This window comes from Lycorma delicatula, chromosome 5 (genome assembly GCF_047948215.1).
Source record: "Lycorma delicatula isolate Av1 chromosome 5, ASM4794821v1, whole genome shotgun sequence".
Classification (NCBI taxonomy): domain Eukaryota; kingdom Metazoa; phylum Arthropoda; class Insecta; order Hemiptera; family Fulgoridae; genus Lycorma; species Lycorma delicatula.
Genome location: NC_134459.1, coordinates 43,477,419 through 43,497,807, shown reverse-complemented (window position 1 = coordinate 43,497,807; position 20,389 = coordinate 43,477,419). Strand labels below are relative to the sequence as shown.

Here is a 20,389-nt window from a genome sequence, read left to right as displayed (position 1 = left end):
ATTTCTTTATGACAGAATAAATTATAGGTGCAAAATAACACTTCATTGTTTTAATTTTTTTGTGCGTTAATAATAGAACGAAATAAGTGAGTGATGATAATACATTTTAAAAATAACATAATCTTATATACGCTTAACAATTAAAAAAGTTTACTTATCTAAAAATTTCACGTTAGAAAGTTAAGTTCATTAAGAAAGTTGTACGTTAGAAAGAATAAGTAAAGCGTGATGTATATTAGGCATATTTTTGAAAATCCGATTAAATATTTTAATTTTTAATACGGGTTAAAAATCACCGTAAGTGTTAATACGAGTTATTTAAAAGTACATTACGTTCGCGTATCGATGAAAGGAAATGAAAAAATGAAGTGTGATGTTGAAAGACTGATTTTAGATCGGATTGTTTTTATATACGTAGAGGGGATGAAGGGCAGGGAGGAAGATGAGGGAATTTCTTATAGTGAAAAAGAGAAGAATATGGGACTAGGATAATGGTATCCTGTAGGTAAGAAACATTAAATCTTGCTTGTAGTGGAGCGATGAGCACAGCGGAGGTTCATTGAGTCATGTGAATGAATAGTAAGAGGTAGGGATAAAGGGGCGTAGACGTTTCGACCAATGAGGCGATCGGGTGGTTCGAGTGAGTTTGCCGTGAGCGGTGAGGTAGCGAGGGGCTGTTCAGTGTGGAAGCAGCGTGACGCGACGACGGAGAGCTATCAGAGCGAGGATTCCCGGGGCTCCCCGGCCATGCTGACCCCGATGCTCGGCTTCCTTGAGGCGAGCGCCAGCCCGCCCTTGGCCGCCCTCCATTCGATGACCGAAATGAAATCGCCCGGTGGAAATCCTCACGGAATCGACCACATATTGAGTCGACCGCCGAATACCATAACCGGCCGCGGAATCAGCGTGGCAAATATGGCGGCTGCCGCGGGTATGGCCGCGGCGAGCTATAAGCATCACCTCGCCGAACTGAGTACGAGATCAGCGATTTACTGGCCGGGTCTACAAGGCCTGGTCAGCAACCCTATCGCATGGCGCGATCGTCTCGCAAACAGTAAGTACCCATCACATATCGATAGCGTAATTCTTTAGTTTTAAGGTTATGTCAGGATTGCTGGACGTTAAAAGTCTTATTTATCACTCGAGGGCTGGAAAACTGTCAGCATTAACTACGTTTGATAAATATATAGATACCTTTATCTTAATAACAATCTTTAAATTACCGGTTTCTATATATAACATACAAATCATTATCGTTAAGGTTATAGCATAAATTGATATATTCTTAAAGAATCTTTATAAAAAGAGAAACACCCATGTGTATTTCTTTAATGTACGCTTTAAAACATATACCCCCTCTTTTACGATTCATTTTAAAGTTTAATCCGCTTAAAAATAGTAGAATTTAAAACATATAGAGTAAATAAGTAATATTTATTAGAATCATTTGTTTAAGTAAACTAACGATCAGATTAATTGTCAAAAGTACGTTTAATTAATTTAATTTATAAGCTATAATTTTACGGTACCTACAGTGTTTAAATAAATTTAATTTGTACTTTCTTCTCAGATAATTCGTGTAGTTATTTTCACGGTGGTACCGATATATAGACGGTTTTTTAATAGCCTTTAAATAATCTTCACTGTTTTTTGTTTACGTATTTATTTATTTTAATTTTGTATACAACTCATAAAATTAACATGATGAGGATAAAATACCATCCTGCAAATGTTAACTGATGGCATAATTATACAATAATAAGTTTAATTTTATAATAAAATAAGTAAAATAAAACCACAAAATAATTTTTTATATTCCTAAATTTTATATGCCATCTTTCTCCGTTTATTTATAATTATTATTTACAATTAAAAAGAAGAATTATTAATCTATCAAGTAAATAAAATAAAATAATAATAATAAAATTCTGAGATTTTAACTACGTAGATTAATAACCATAAACAGTACAAAAAAAATTAACAATAATTTTTTACTATTTAATTTAAAAAGTTTTAAATATAAATTTCATTAAGTTAATAATGTGATAAGGTAAAAACGGTTTATAATTATATTATTATACGTTTATTATATTATTAAATAAAAGGGTAACCGTAACTTAACACGCTATTCAATAACATATATACATCCCATTTTTAGTTTTCAACGATAATTAAATCTTATCTTGTTTGTTTTATATAAAACAAAAAAACACTTTTTCTGAATGGGATTTTAAATTTTAAATCAAAAAGTATTATATATTACATTTAACCTTTAAATGCAAAAAGCCAAGGTTATGTACGTAAACTTATAAAGTATTAAATCATAATAGTCCTTGGATGTTACTGTACTAGTATAGTCCCTGGTTGACACCAACTAATGTTCATTTATATTTCCACAGTAATCAAATATAAATCCTTTAATATGTTCATACGTGATAGATAACAGAATATAATTTTTGTTTTTTAAAATAAAAGGATATAAATTTGATTATTAGGTTACAGTTATACTTTGTTATTGTGTGTTTACGCAAAAATGAAACTCAAAATAAAAACTAAAAAAAAATATTTCGTTACTTATTTCTCTATTAATTGAAACCCGATTAATTGCTATTCGATTAGGTATGATTTATGATTAAACTAACACAAGAATAGAAATAAAATTATATTAGCAATAAAATTTAATTAACGATTGATAGTAAAAAGAATATATAATAATTAAATTATATTTAATCTTTAAGAAGATTTTAAAAGAAAAAAAAAGAAATCTGAAAGAACAAATATCTTAAGTAAAGATTTAATTAATAAATTATCAATGTTAAAATAAAATTAAAAAGTAAATAATAAACAAACATAATTCGAGTTCAGGATTATCGATCTTTTACAGTAAAATTTGTCGTTTTCACAAATGTTATAGCAATAACTAGGATCGTTCTAGTCTTATCATCTGAATTTTTAAATTAAGTAGTGTAAAAGAAAAATAATAAAATAAAATGAAAAAAGTCAATATATCAACACGCACACTTACTTGCATAATTAAGAAAAATAAACATATAAAAAATTGTTTTTTGTTACTAAATTATAAGTAAATGAAATACAATTTTTATTACTTCCGTGTACGAAGTAAAGGAAGTATGGTGATCGCGAAAAATTTCGGTTTTCAGATTTAAACAGAAATATCCATTTTGACTATCCCTGAATGTATTTTGACTAGTTTCGGTGTGATGTCTGTTCATACGTATGTATGTATATATGTGAACGTATGTATCTCGTATAACTCAAAAACGATTAGGCATAAGATGTTTAAATTTTGGATTTAGGACTGTTCTAACATCTAGTTGTGCACCTCCCATTTTGATTGCAATTGAATGAACCGAAAGTGTCCGAAAAAGCCCAAAATCTCCAAAAAAATTGGACTTTTTCTTATTTGCAGTATAAACCCTCATTGAGAGATTTTCAATGATATATCATCAGTGGTACTTATTTTCACTGGTTCCAGAGTTATAGCCAAATAAATTTTTATTAATGAAATATTTGGATCTTAGGGGAAAGCATATAGGTTCGAGTAGACTTCATCTCCATTTAAACAAATTTTTTTAATTTAAATATATTGATTTATTAATTAATCTCTCATTGTAAAAATACATTTACGTTAATAATTCAATAACAAAAATAAATATAAAAAAAAAGAAAAAATGTCCGAAGTTTTTAGTGAAATAAAATTTTATGTACTTTTCATTTAAAAAAAAAAAATGTGTAAATGTAATTTAATAGGCGTACAAGGAAGTCATGTGTTGTCCACATCAGATTTGTTCCACCTTCGAAATAAACTGATTTCAGTACAATTATTATTATTATTATTATATATTATAATTCTTATCGTTACGTAACAAACACCACTAGGAAGTGACCGTACTTCGTTTCTCATTTTTTTTTTTTTTAATTATATTTATGTTTTTTACTCAAGTACCGGAGGCAAGTGCAGCAAGTCGGGTGGTACATACAGTAACAGTGGCTGTGTTGTTTGAGCCGACGCCCGTACATCGTCGCACCTCTTAATAAAATCGAAATTTAAAAAAAATCCGAAAATGGTTTTTAAATATTTATCTGAAGACTTTTTGTAAGCTCCAATCTAGTGAGCGTCTCGTTTAGTATAGTCGGAAATGGGAAAAATTTGCAAGTATTGTCAAATTTTTTTACCTTTCTTCACCCCTTTCAAGGTTGAATTTCGAAAATCAAAACTGATATCTTCATTTGTTACCAAGAAATTCCAAAAATAGTAAATCTCATTGTTATTCCATTTTAACCCTTTAAACCCGAAATTTCAAAAAAAATCCTTTCTTATTGTGCAGTTACACCTTAAGATGAATATGTATAAAAATTTTTCATCAATTTATTTTCAGTAGTTTTTGCTGGACGGTTATGAATCGGTCAGTCAGTCAGGAATTTTTATTATACTGTTTGAAAAAATGTATTTTGCTATAGCGAAGTAATACAATAAAATATCGATCTCATTACGTTACGTTAGTAAATAATTTAAATTAATAATACTTAGGGGTTTGCTCAACATATTTCTTTTGATTTAATTCATTGAAAAAATAAATGAATTAGTTGTAAATATTTTATAATATTCTATATGTATACGCGTACATAGAACGATGAGAAGTTTTGACTCTTAATTTCTTAGCAAGTTACTACTTTATTTTCAACTATACTTTCATACATCATTAAAAATCTATTAAGAAATTATAAAATTATAATATAATAAAACGTATTATTTTATATAATGTAATAACAGTTTATTATTTTTTTTAGATTTCCTAAATAAATTACTTTTTAATCTTATTTTATGAAGTTATTGATAAAAAAATGAAATGGAAGTAATTGGTTTTTTTTTTATTAAAACCCTTTCTATAAATTTTGAGCAATTTTTACATTAAACCATAATTTCCAAGAGAAAAAATTGTTATAAGGATTATATTTAAACATTCTTATGAAATTTCTCTAATTCTACCTGAAAAAAAACATAAATATTTTTTTAAATGATATTTTAGGGAGATTTTATTTCTGGAATTAGTTTTTTTTTTTTAATATTAATAATACAAATATTCTATGTATATCCTACAAAAGTTGCAGAATATATTAATTTAATTTGAAAGATGATCTTTTTTTCAATAATAAAATTCACTGACAAACATTTCTATCATCAATCTATTAAGGTCAATTAGTATAATTAGTAACATAAATTCTAGTTTTATGTGTGTGTTTTTTTTTTGTGTAGGCAACCTATATTAACCTATATACTGTAATGTCGTATAATAATTTCCTATAGCATCTTACAATTAGAATTCAGTAATCTAAAATTAAAAAAAAAAAATCAGTACAAATAATTTAATATTATAAAAAATGTCCCTGAAAATTCTAATACCACACAGTTCTTTAAATAGAAAAATATTCCCGTTTTGAATTTTTCTACCATCAGATGTTTTTAAAATATTAATATAATTTTTTTCTGTAATGAAAAAAAAATAAGCCTATAAAATAATATTTAACTGTAATTTTATAAATAATTTGAAAATTTTTATACCTATATATAACCATAAACCATTATATATTTGTTAAAATTAATCATGTGTAAATAATTAAACAACTATTTATATTTAGATAAATATGCAATATGATTTCATATTGCAGTATGAAATCATATTATTATTAAAAATAATAATAAATAAACATAAATATGACGACAAAGAAATAAGTAAAATTTATAGATAAAATTTACTTACTTTTACAGGAAATCAACAATAAATGATATTTAATTGAAATAATTAATTTTAATCATTGCTTTATTATTATTAGTGTATTTTTTATTAATTATAATAAAAAGTTTTAGGGGATAATAAATTGTATAATAACATAAACAACCTACATAACAGGTCTTAATTAAATTTAATGATAAATTTTAATGTTTGTTTATTATAATTTCATGGAAAAAAATAACTTTAGCTGAAAATATTAGCTTTTACACAATAAAAGATATATAAGAAAAATAATAATAATTATTATTATTGCTTAACTGAGAACATGCGTAAAAACATACACATTTGTTGCCAATAATTACGTAAATAAGTGTATTTCATTAAAACGAAGAAAAATAATTAAATCTTTATAACCTATTTAAGGTTAATTAATTAAACAATTTATCGATCAACATTTTATTTCTAATGGAATATATTTCTATAATTCAAATTGATGATTTTTTTTTTAATACGTACAACGAACAAAATTTAAAAAATACTGTTGCTTACGGATTTACTTGGATATATCATCATTGATTACATCTGTTGATGAGGAATGTACATTCATTCGACAAGACTTGAAGCGAAACGGTAGGAATGTCTTAATTCATTAGGGAATACACTAATTTTTCTCCTAAATAATTAGGAATTTGTTTAATGTGAATATTCATTTGTCGATTTAAATTAAGGATATAAAAATAATTATATATTATTATTTTGTTTTTATGTTTATTTTAGCCGTATATAACTTCTAATGATTACTACTCGAGAAATTTTAGTTCAAGAATAGCCTTATTACACATTATATAATTTTTTTTACACATTTTCACCGGCATAAATTTCCTGTCTCGTGACTTATAAACCGATCACTACTGATATTTTACGTAATTTTGTAAAGTTAATATAAGCGATCCTGAAATTTATTGGGTTTGTGAATTATATAGACGATTACTTTGTTTAATTTTTATAAGCTTTTTTTATAACATATGTCAGATAAGCTTATAATATGCTCAAGCTGTATAGAAAAACTGAATAAAATTAAAAAATAGAATTAAGTAAACCGATTAAAAAAAAAACAAACAAAAGAGTAGAGGATTTATCTTTTAGCTGATAAACAATATGGAATACTGCGGTTGGAAAATATTTGTTGATGTATGATTTTAGTGGTTTGTTGTTGATACTAGATTTCTTAAATGAATTTCCATCATTATTTACCATACGATTAAATAAATTCAAAAATGGCAAAATGTCTCAATACTTTGAGAACTGAGAACTGAAATTATTTGAGAACGAAAAAAATAGAAAAATCTTAATTTAAGAAATATAACTAATTTTTTTTTTATCTGTTAGCATTTAAAATCGGAACCTCATAAGGGAACATAAGTAAATTTGATTCATGACAACTACATGAAGACAGATCCCGCCGAAACCCCTCCTCATTAAATCATACAAAATTCAACACCTCATATATAGGAAAAGAACTTGTATAGGTGGTCCAAGTGTTGGACCACGATAGACATAGCACGAGAAATAAATCACAGGAAGAAAAAATCTGATGTGAACACCACATAACTTCCTTTTACGCCTATTAAATTACAAATACACATTTTTTACAATGAAAAGTACATAAAATTTTATTTCATTAATAACTTCTGATATATTTTCATATATATATATATTTTTTTTTTTTATTGTTATTATTGAATTATTATTTATCGTAATTTTTTTTTTACAATCAGAGGATAATAATTGTTAATAAATAAATATATTTAAAATAAAAAAAAGTAAAAAATGGAGATGTCGGATAGAACTGATGTGCCTTCCCCTTGTAAGATCCAAATATTTCATTAATTAAAATTTTCTTTGACTATAACTCTGAAACCAATGAAAATAAGTACCACTTATGATACATAATTGAAAAGCTCCCAATGAGGGTTTATTATTGCAGTTAAGAAAAAGTAAAAAATCCAATTTTTTGGGATTTTGTTTTTTTTTTGGACACTTTTTGTACAGTCGATTGGAATCAAAAGAGGAAGTGCACAAGTAGATGATACAACAGTTCTAAATCCATAATTTCAACATCTTACGGCTAATTTTTTTAAAATTATTTGTGATACATACGCACATACGTAACGTACTTGTAGATGTCTCGCCGAAACTAGTTAAAATGGATTCAGGGGAATGGTCAAAATGGATATTTCCGTTGAAATCTGAAAACCGAAATCTTTCGCGATTACAATACTTTCTTTACTTTGTACAAGGAAGTAAAAATAAAAAAAAAAATGTCAACAATACCACAAATAAAACAAATATTCGTCGGTAAATATAAATAGCTGTAAATCGTAGACTATCAACGTGTCGTTGACTACACCAGTAATCAGAGTCATCCTGTGTTCTCACCTTTTCCAGGTCACACCTCTGGTTACATCTCTCAGATGCAGCATATGGAAATCTTTTAGTCGCTTGATTTTATCGCTGTTGTTTAATAGATGTACTGCCAGATAATTTACATATTCTCTAACCTCTGTTTGTACCGGGAGATAATTTTTTTGGATCCCTTCGGTAAACAAAAGTGAATCCTAGATATTCATCAACAAACCACGGCGCCTCACCAATTTATTTGGATATCTCTGAATTACCTTTGAATATTGCTGTTACTCGTTGTACCCCATAGCTGAATCCCAAATGCCCGGATAAATTTAAGGATAACTCTGTAGATCGATAGTTTAATAGATAAAGATAACTATGAGTTTCTACCTGGCAACCAGTTTAGTTCCTTATACTTCCACGTTAGGCGACAATCCAAATGAAGGTACTGTACCCGATCCGTATGAGGGATGTAGACGTCATTCAGGTGGATCTGTAAATTCCTTCTCATCCTAAATGTCCCATGTCTCGATTTGTTCTGATTCACTCTTATTTTCAATTTCGTCAGCCACGTGCTGATCTCGTCTAATTGTAGTTTACCAAAGGCTTGATTTTATATTCGATTATCGCATAAAAAAAATTAAAATTAATGAAAAACAGCTACATTTAGTCACGTAAAGTCATCATATTTCGCTGATTGATTGAATCAAATTTCTAATGTTTAAAATCAAATAAAATATATTTATAATGTTTCTGAATGAAATCGTACAATATTCCATTAGAATGGTAAATATAATACACTCCACTGTTCTGTATAGCTGCAACGATTGTTTATTTTTTTAATGCAAGTAGTAATTTAAAAAAATCATAATCTACATTTAAAAAGGTTCAAAACATTTTAAAAATCATTAATTCACTAAAATTTTACAGGTTTATTGTATATATATATTATTTTTATTTTATATATGTATATTTATTTATTTTTATGCATATTTTTTAATCATTTTCTATTTTTATCAGTAATCTAAGATATAGTTTTTTATTTGTATTTTAATGGATATATTGATTTGCTCTTGAGTAAATAGATCTAAAGTTCTATGGATCATTCTTGATTTACAGAATGAATCTTAATTTATCCATTTATGAGTAAAAATAGTAACGAAAATTGATAAAACAATTATATTAAAACAATATTTCTTAACTGTAAATAACATAATCAACATTTAATTTAAAAAAGTATAATCAGATTAGTAACTATTAATAATAATTAATATTACTATTAGTAATAATAATAATAATAATAATATAATAATAATAATAATAATAATCCAATCCCGGTTAATTCAATAGATTTTTATATTCCATTAACATAACTTTTATCCAACCTAAATTTTATGCTGATTTTTATATACGAGGGGAAAAGACAATATAGCATTAAAAAGGGGGAAGGTTTTGATTAAAATGTTATATCATATTACAAAGAGGTTATGAATATAGGGTCAAAACAGTCAAGTTATTATATACGTACGTCATTTGTAAATAAGCATAAAGTAAAAAAGAAAAGAAAAAATCTTATAATTTAATATATAAAAATAACCAATACTGTTTTTATTTTAATTAATAATTTAATAATCTTTTCCATTTCATTTAACCCATTTACACCTTTCACCGTTTAGATAACTCGTAGCTGTTGTGGTTAATCAGCTATTATAATTTTATAACTTACGTTAACTTCCACGTAATATTACATAAATAATTCAGTTAAAATTAGCCTAAAGCGTGATCTAACTGCATTTGAACGTTTATGATAACAATTAAGGAGTATTAAATTATTCCGGATTATTGATAACTTTTATAAAGATTTGAATATATAGATCGTGGATACCGGTGTTCTTTGGTGGTTGAGTTTTAATTAACCACACATGTCAAGAATGGGAGATTCATTCTCAGGTCACACATCTCAGGTCGACTTGAGACTGTTCAAGACAACACTTCGTTTACATTCATACATATCATCCTCATTCATCCTCTGAAGTAATATCTTATGCTGGTTTCGGAGAATAAACAGAAAAAGAAAGATAATTCCGATTATTGAATCGAATAGAGAAGTTTACCAACAAATTGGTAGACCCAAACGATATCGATTATAAAAATATGACTCGGTCCGTGATTTATTATACGATAAGAATAAATTAAAAAAATAAAAAATACAATAAAATAAATTAGAAAAAAGTACAGGTATAATTGAAGATTTTAAATAAAAGAGAGAGAAATATTAAGGAAAATATTGGGTTCAGTCATTAAAGAAGATAGAAATTACGGAATAATATCTAACTTAAAGCTGTAAAATAATTTTTTCCGAAACTGGAAGAAAAAAATTAGGAAAAAAGAATGACTTTTTATATGGCCCACTTCAGAAAATGGATAAACAAAAAATAATTAAAAATACAAAGTTTTTTGAAAATAGGAAAACCGTCCAAGACAAAGGTTAGGGAGAACAAACTAGAGAAGAAACTGGGATTAACAAAAGTTAATACTTGAGAGAAACAACTTCAGAAAGGAAGATAATGAATTTAAAGATTTCTAACAAGAAAATCCGCAAAGAACATCTAAAAACAATAGTCGGAAGAAAGGAATAAAGGCCTTCTGCAAACGTGTGGCAGAACACTGGAGAAAAATTAAAGATAACAAAAAGAGACAGAAATAGTTACCTTTTCGTGATCCGAAGCTGGCCGGCAAGAAAAAAAAAGGTGTATGTAGGTAAATAGGTTAAATCGAACTAGGTTCGGGTGGTACCAATGATTTAACAGTTACTGTGTGTATGATAGTTTAAATCTTTAATTATTTTTTTTAGACTTCTGTCCAAATTTTTTTTGTGAATAATCCAACAAAGCTTAACTGTAACCTATTCTCTAAAGTAAAATATATTATCGAAAACTTACACACGAGTAAACAAAAAAAAAAAAAAAAAAAAAAAAATCAACATGGTTGGGATTAATTTTTTAAATTCAGTAATTTAAAAATAACCTTCTTAATTGTTCTATGTTAAAAAGAGTATTATTGATACTTGTTAGCTGTTATTAGTGTTGATGTTGAATAGTTATTTATGAATAGCTTTTTATTAACAAAAAAAAAAAAAAAATTGTTAGATATTTAATTGTTAAATGTAATAAAAGACAATAAGGTAGCAATATTTAATTTAAAAAAAAAAATTATTTATTTACTTTTAAAATAACAATAGGCTGACTTCATGTAACAGCTGCCAATGGGTGATGATAATGTACTTTGTATTATATGAAAAATGCCATGCCTGACTGGGATTCAAACCAGGAAACCTCCGAATGAAAGAGGCGCTAATATTGTAAGATTCAAATCCTATTAAAGGCAGTTACTTTTATACTGATTTGAATACTAGATCGTGGATACCGTTTTCTTTGGTGATTGGGTTTCATCAATTAACCAAACATCTCAGGAACCACCTTAGGTCGTTCCTTAGGTTGACCTCAGATCGACCTTATAAGACTACACTTCATATACTTTCATACATATCATCCTCATTCATCCTCTGAAGTAATACTTTACGCTGGTTCTGGAGGTTAAACAAAAAAAGAAAAGGTATTATGGGAAAAATGCCATGCCTGACCGGGACTCGAATCAGGAATCCTCCGGATGAAAAAGACGCTACTATTCAAGTAATGTTAATTAACACATTTCATCAATAATGCATTTAAAACTTTCGTTAACTTAAAATTAAAATGAAATAAAGTAGTAAACCATAAAAATAATTATTAGAAACATTTTAAACGAATCAAATTGTCTAAAATTTATTACTGTTTTTATTACATAAAAACAAGAAAAGTGAATTATACCTTTCATGCAGAAGGTATTGGGTTTTAATTCCGGTCAGGTTAGGCACTCTTCATACGCTACAAAATTTCTCTCTTGTTCTAAAAACAAAAAATTGTTGGAAATTGTACATTGGTTATTTGATGTAAAGTCTATTTGCAAAATAACAACAAAATCTTGTTATTAAGGAATATATTTTCTTTAAGGATATAAAGGAAATATCGATGTATCGGCTCTACGTGGTTATGGAAAATTTCTTAGGTAAATAGGCCTGTAATTCTAATCGTATATCAGCTTCGGATTTGCGTTTATTATTGGTTGTATTTTAAATATCTTTTTATTTATTACTTTACAGTACTCATTTTGAAACTCTTTAAATTCTATTTTATTTATTTTTTATTGAGTGTGGTTAATAACCACAACAATGCCGCAGAAACAGCTGTTCTGTATACCTATATGTGTACTGCTTCATTGCGGATTGGATTTTCCAGCCCTGGTTAAGCTAGATATTCATTATGTAGCTTAGCAAATCTTTTCTATTTAAAAAAATATATCCAGCTGTTGGTACACTAACTGTAAGCGTATGTTGATCTTTATTATTCTTCCATATAACAAGTAAAAATGTTAATTTAATACGAAATGGGTGAATCTATATAAAGTCTACGTAATATGTAATTTTTTCATTTACAAACAGTTCAAATAGTTTTAAAGTTAAATAAATAAATAATTACGAATAAAATTAAATGTATGTAGGTTTGTGATACAAAGATAATAAATATGCTATGATAAAAAATATGTCAAAAGAAATAAATAATAAAAATTAAAAAATACGACTGCCAAAAAAACATTGCTCTTTAATAATGGATATTTATTAATATAGGCTAATCAAAAAGCGTGCAGGTGACAATTTTGTAAATAGTATTTGTATATAGTACTTTTTTTTTCAATATTTTAAAATTTATTAAGACATATATATACTCTGACACTCCCGGTTACGTAAGGACTCCAACGTGGAGTTGTACGTCTAAATCGGTTCAGCCGTTGAGCTGCTTCGGTGAAACAAACAAACTTTCATACATACATCCTGAATTACGAATTACACTTCTTTTTGAACAATCGTGTAATAAGTATGCTATTTCTATATTTTTCGTAATAAAATATATATATATTAGTAAAAGATGAACGATAAATAAATATTGCGGTTATTATAATCAAAATATTAATATAAATGAATTAAATCCACTTTCTGGAAATTAAATGTAATATTAATAATAATTTGGAAAGTTTTCTATATAAATTTATATTTATTAGACAACTATATTTCCCGTATAAAACTATAAAAAACAACTGATTTTATTATTATAAAAGATTATTAAAAACATGAAAGATGAACAAGTTTTACGTTTCATAATTTTTAAAGTAAATAACGTAGATTAATTGTTACGGTAAATTTAATTATTTATAAAGTTTTATAATACATATATATTAAGAAGTAAATAAACAAGAAATAATAACAGTGCCACAAAAAATCTGTCAAAAACTTCAAAAAAAAGAAAAAAAAAACGGAAGAAAATAAATTTAAAATTATTAACCTGAAATTCAGCCACTTATTTATCAATTCTATAATAAAATGGAGCAAACAAATAATCCACTTAAAGATTATCTTAAACGGGTTTTAATTCTCTTGTTATAGGTAGATAAAAAAAGGGGATTAGTAGTTGAGCTTACTGATCGACAACGAGTAAAAATGACTTCACCCGCTTCACGGTTCTATCAATCACGGAGCTCAAACCGTACTTTTCTAAAAACATTAACTGATCATCATATTTCTCAAAATAATAAAAAATAAATAAAATCTCCTAATCAGTAATTAATGAGTAAAGGTAACATGCGTAAAGCTTTTGTTATGGTGTTACTTTTATTACCTTGAAATATTCTTATTAGAGTAAAGTCGAATTTCCAGTAAGCTGTGTATATGTGACTACAGAATAAATATTAACAATTTACAGTATTTTTTAATTGCAGTCTAATGAATTTACAGTATTAATTAATTCTCAGTTATTAGAATTTATATTACCACAATAAATGAAATTAAGTAAATTGTTTTAATAACCAGTTTCTTCTTTCACGTGCGTAAACAATTAATTTATATTAATTATTTATAACGTTTTATTTAATTATTTATAACGTTTATATTATTGAAATTAACGATATTACTTATTCGTTATATTGTTTTTAATTAGACTTATATAAAATGAAACGAACAGAAAACAAATTATCATTAGATCATTTTAATTATTTCTTGATTTTTTTTTCATTAACAGTCAACAGGTGTTTGCATCTTACTTTCACGTGTTAATTAGTTCATAAATTTTAATTTTGAAATAGACAAACAATGGCAAGATCTATACAACTATCCAAAATAGTTTAGTAGAATGTATTTCAACAGAATGGCTAGTAGAATTTAAATCAAGTCCTTTCCGCTCAATATCGATCAGTAGATGGCGTATTCTAGATATCTCGATTTGATATTGGACAATGCCAGCACATGTTTTTTTTTTATACATCTGTAGTTACCCCGTCTTTCGGAGCCAGACCCGCAATTAAGGATCAAATCAGCTCCAGGGGATGCCTTCGCTGCAAACTACCTCGGAAAGACGCAAGGCGCCGTCCAGCCAGCCGGGACTCGTTCTTTTTACATGCCATGCCTCAAATGAGAAGTTCCCAAAAGGGAACTTCCCCCGGGACTGACGGTCTTGACTTCTCTCCTCTAGTGAGAAACCCCCAAATAGATACCACACCGGGACTACGGTCTTACATTGAAGGTGGAAGACCGAAGCCTCCCACTCCTCCCGGGTGAATCTGTCCTTCAAAGACACTATGACGTTACTGTGAAGACACAACTCCTGACGCAGATCGACCCGTCTTGCATCCTCGACCACCGGCCGCATGACCGTACAACTTGCAGGATGTACACCGAGGCTTCTGCTTACAATCTTTACGTATATGGCTGGCCTTACCACACGTAAAACAATGGGAACTTCTATCAACGCCATTACAGAACTTGGCCCTGTGGTCTGGACTCCAGCATCTAAAGCAGAGTTCGTCGGAGGCATTCCTATGCCGAACTTAGATTTTTTCTTCTCCTCTGTTGTTGGGGGAGGAATGCGTTTCACCACCGCCCTCAAAAGTCTCCGTCCATCGTTCTCAGTGTCGTCACCGAATTCATTGGTAGGGGCGAAAAATTTCTCTCAAGGGCTCCACTACCCGAGACACCCACAGAAGCCAAAACCGGTGAGTCGATAGCGCTCTGCTGTCGCCGAGCTGACGCTTCTCCTTTCTTCTTCTCTTTTCGCCTAGACACCAGCCGATCTGCACGTCGAATATCTACTATTACCACCTCCGCTAGGCTTTCACTGCCACTACTGTTGGACAGGACTTCCCGCACCTGGACACGAGAAGCTCCTCTCCTGGTGGACCGTCGTCCCAGTACCGGGGAAAATCCTTCCTCATCGAGTCGAATCGCACCCTCTGAATGTTCTGGGTCGGTCATGATTTCAAAAACAAAAGCAAATTGAAAGAAACCAAACATAAAATACGAAAATCAACAGTAATTAATTTCAAAAATTAATTAATTCGATACACGTTGATGTAAACAAGTAAATAAATCAAACAGCTGGGTGCAGCACATATTGAGACAATATAACCTCAAAATTAAAAAATCATATTTCTTAAATTAAAAAAAAAAAAAATTTTTCCTTAAATACTTATATGTTTTCTAAATTATATATATATTAAATGCTTTATTATTGCTATTGGTTGGTCCATTGGTGTAGTAGTTATCAAACTGGATCTTAGATCAGATGGTCTCAGATTTGAATCCTGTTGAGGTTCTAGTATATTCTCAATTATTATTTTATTCATCTAATCTTCCTCTCTAAAATACCTACAAAAGTATATCCGAGATCGTAATATTAAACAGAATTAATTTCTATGAAACATGCATTTTATTTTTGGATGATTAATTTTATCTATGTAAGCTCTCGAAGCTTGTGCATGGGAATATGAAATGAAGATTTTTTACGTATAAAAATTCCATGCCAGACCGGGATTCAAACCTGGGACCTCCAGATGAAAGGTCGAGACGCTACTACTCCACTACGGTGATCGACTTTTCTTTTATCTTTTTTTTTTATGTAAAGCAAAGTTATATGCATAAGAGATTAAGCGGAAAAAATATTAAGTTACATTAAACAAGTATTCTAATTATTATAATAACAATAATAATACTAATAAATTCAGTTTATGCTCGGCCGAATATAATTTAGTACTCGAATTACATTAATAGGTCTTCGTTATGGTGAGCCCTTCTTCGTTAAAAATATTGGGTTGGCTAAGTTACATATTGGTTAGGGGGTTGAAAATGCTCCGGTCTCCGCCCATCTAATAAAAACCAATCCATTTTATAAAGCCACTCACAACAATCACCAATCATAAATGGTTGATATGAAAAAATTTCCCAGGCCTGTATAGAATTGTAACTTATTATATTATATAGACTAATTGTCACTTATTATATATAAATATATAGAATTATCACTTAGTATATTTATTTATTAGTTAGTTCGTTATTTATATTATAATTTGTCTTCACCAATTAATGGGAAATTTCCTACAATATCATCCAGAAGAAAAAAATCATTTTGTTAAAAAATAAAGATTATGGTTTGTTTTTTGCAATAAAAATACTATAAAAACTGAACCAAAAGCAAAATATAATTTCTATAGTAGTCAATAAATTAATTTCGATTATAAAATTAATTATTCGGTCGCCTATCATTCTCTGTATACTTTAAATTTAATTCAACTATGATTATGCATTGCAGTTACCTAACAATGAAATTTAAGCAATATTTTCTAAGTTTACTATTTCATCAAGCAGGCTAAAATAATAATAAAATATCTCGGAAGTGTTTTTACTACAAATCATAGTTACGAACACGACAAAAAAATACGTAATTATTAATCGAGGGAAGAGGATACAAAAAAAGGAATATGGTAAGAGTTAAAAAATATTTTAAAAAACCTATTAAAATATACATATATATATATATATATATATCTATATATATATATATTTTATATTGATCGCAACTCTTACACTTTTTTTTTTTAATTATAGGCAAGAATAAAATTGTCCTTAAATGCTTAGAACAAATAAACAAATAAGAAAATTTTAGGAAAGGAAAGGAAATATGGTTGATATTCTGAAAATGTTGTTGTCATAAAAAATAGATAGATATAACTATTCAGCAATCGTAATCGATTAAAGATGATCTTTTCATTTGATTTCCCTAATTAAAAAATTAATAAATATATAGTATTTGAATTATCCTTTTAAGGTTTTTTTTTTAATTAATATCTGTGAATTTCAAATAAAATTCTATTTTTATGGTTTGGGAAAAGCCATAACATTTTGATATAATTACTTCCTTCTACGAAGTAAAGGAAGTATTGTAATCGCGAAAAATTCAGTTTTCAAATTTCAACGGAAATATCTATTTTGACCATCCCTGAATCCATTGTATGTATCTCGTATAACTCAAAAACGATTAGCCGTAGGATGTTGAAATTTTGGATTTAGGACTGCTTTAACATCTACTTCCCTTTTGATTGCAATAGACAAAAGAGCCCAAGATTTAAAAAAATGTGGATTTTGGACTTTTTCTTAACTGCAGTAATAAGCCCACAATGAGAACTTTTCAACGATATATCATAAGTGGTATTTATTTTTACTGATTCTAACATTACGGCCAATACAATTTTAAATGAAATATTGGGAGCGCACATCGGTTGAAATCCGACTTCATTTCCGACTTTTTTTTAATTTAAATATATTGATTTATTAATAATTATTTACCTGTGATTGAAAAAAATTATTTACACTAAATAATAATTCAATGATAGCAATAAAAAAAAAAAAAATGAAACAAAAATCAGAAGTTATTAGTGAAATAAATTTTATGTACTTTTCAAAAAATGTGTATATGCAATTTAATAGGCGTTCAAGAAAGTTACGTGGTGTCCACTACAGATTTGGTGAAACATCTGATTGTTTAATATTAATTGAAAATTATCATTTAAAATCGTATTATTTGTATTTATGATTTCTTTCAGTCTACTTGATATTAAATATCGTCATAAAATATAGTAAACTGTTTCGTTTTTGTTTTCATTTTGTTGATGATTACATCATAACAATTTAAAAAAACAAAGAATAAAATACAAAATAAGACTTACATTTATTCAAAGCGTAATGAAAGGACTTTTACTCTAACCTAATATTTCAGGCAAGATTATTGAATTAATAATTGTAGAAATATTTGATGTTAATAAAAACTAATATTTTAGAAATTGTGTAACAGTTCACTTTTATTAAAGAACTGGAGGATCTTTTCTCACTTTCAAATGAAATAAATGAAGTGCAGCAAAAATGTGGATATGTAATTTAATAGGCGTACTAGGAAGACATACCATAATAGACTTTTTTAAAAAATTGCAATAAACTCAATCGGGCGGTTAAAATGAATTATTTGATGGCTATATCAAGAAAATTTGTATAAAAAATAAACAAACATACTACCCAAACATATCACCTTTTCCTTAGTATAGTGAAAAGAAAAAAAAAAGAGTTTAAAATTGAGGCACCTTTTAAATTTTTATGAATTTTACTCATGAGATAAGGGATTATAAATTAAGACTTCTTATAATTTCTCGAAAAAAAATTTAGGTTTCTAAACCAATTACTTTTTTTTTTGTACGTCATTGTTTTACTATTTTAAATCGGGTTTTCTAAATACATACTATCGTAAATAATTTACTGTACTACTTTACTCAGTTAATAAACACATTTATATTAATAAAACAATGAAGTATTTCGATTCATTTTTTATTAAAAGAAGATTAAGATGGTATCTTAATTCACAAAATTTTAAAAACTTTTATAGAAAAAACTCAAAAATGGACATTTTAATGTGAATTCATTATTAGTTTTTCTAGGAGTATGTTTTTCGGTAAGTAGAGTAGTACCATAAAAACTAATTTTAAATACAGATAAATACATACATATATTTTAAATACACAGACATATACATATTCTATTACATCAGAGAATTGGCGTGACATTAGAGTGAACTTTCCCCGTATATTATAGATTTAAAAAAAAATAATGATTTTTTTTTAAAAAATGCCTCAAAGAGATATTAAAGTCTAAATACAATTTAATAAACTGTTATTCTGGTTATTTTGATCTTATACAAAGTAATCCTTAGAAAGTATAATTAATAAAACTTTAGCGATCAAATAATAACAATAACGGTTACTAGACTCGTAAATAATTACGTTGAAATAACTGAGATGGATTTCAACCAGGATCCTTAAATATCACATGAGATGGTATTAACGTTAAACACACATCTACCAATACCTAGTAAAGAAAATGGTTGTTTAATAAAGATGCCCGTAAATTACGACTGGATAAATTTTACATTACTCTATTTGTCAGTTGGTAACACTGTACTTCTCGAACCCAAGTTCTGAGCATTTTCGGTATGGAGCAAAATTAACATGTGTGTGACGTACTGCCATTACCAGTACAACTCATATTACAAATATTTGCCTGTCAAGTTTGTATATACAATAAATATAATGGCACATTACAGTCGGTTAGAAACTAACTGCAGCTATAAAGCCGCTGAAATAAAATATTAGACTTCCCCACATCCACTCCGTTCCATCCAATTATATAAGAGATTGAAATCTGTCAGTACTTGAACAGCTACATATACTTGAAATAAAACTATACGGAACGTTTGTTGTTGAGAATAATTTCGCGTATAAATCTTTCAAACTCTTAAAATACAAGTTTTATTCTTAATATTTATTCTTAATATTCTTAATCTTCAGTCGGCAATAAAAAAAAAAAATATTACGTTTAATACATAGATATAGCGAGACCGGGCGTGTACAGAATTTAACGAGTCGGTCCATCATCAATATTAACCACGAAAGATCTTAGGGACGTGAAAATAAATTTAATTAGCTTACTCAGAAAATACATTAAAAAGTTATCATTATAGATCGGGCTATCAAAAACCATAGCCAATCTTAATAACATCGTCTTACAGTAGGTCTCTTAATTTTTTTATAAAACTGTCCGTGATAAAGCTCATCGCGATATAATTCAACATCCTGACCGTAGTAGGGGAAGACAACCACCTTGTGACAAAACCGGTCGCCACAACAACCCCTCCGTTCGTAGTTCTGATGGGCTTTACCGGAGATCATCTCTTTGACTCTTTAAACTTGATAACACAATACTG

General features: G+C 27.9%; 1 protein-coding gene across 1 annotated transcript in view; it reads left to right on the top strand.

Moving 5' to 3' along the window:
• The first annotated feature begins 747 nt into the window (after window positions 1–747).
• The window catches only part of LOC142324410 (homeobox protein Nkx-6.2-like), a 144,095-nt gene continuing 124,453 nt past the window's right edge, over window positions 748–20,389 (top strand). Inside the window, exon 1 of the mRNA XM_075365240.1 lies at window positions 748–1,054. Coding sequence (XP_075221355.1) covers window positions 748–1,054 — 307 coding nt within the window. The remainder of the gene's footprint in view (window positions 1,055–20,389) is intronic.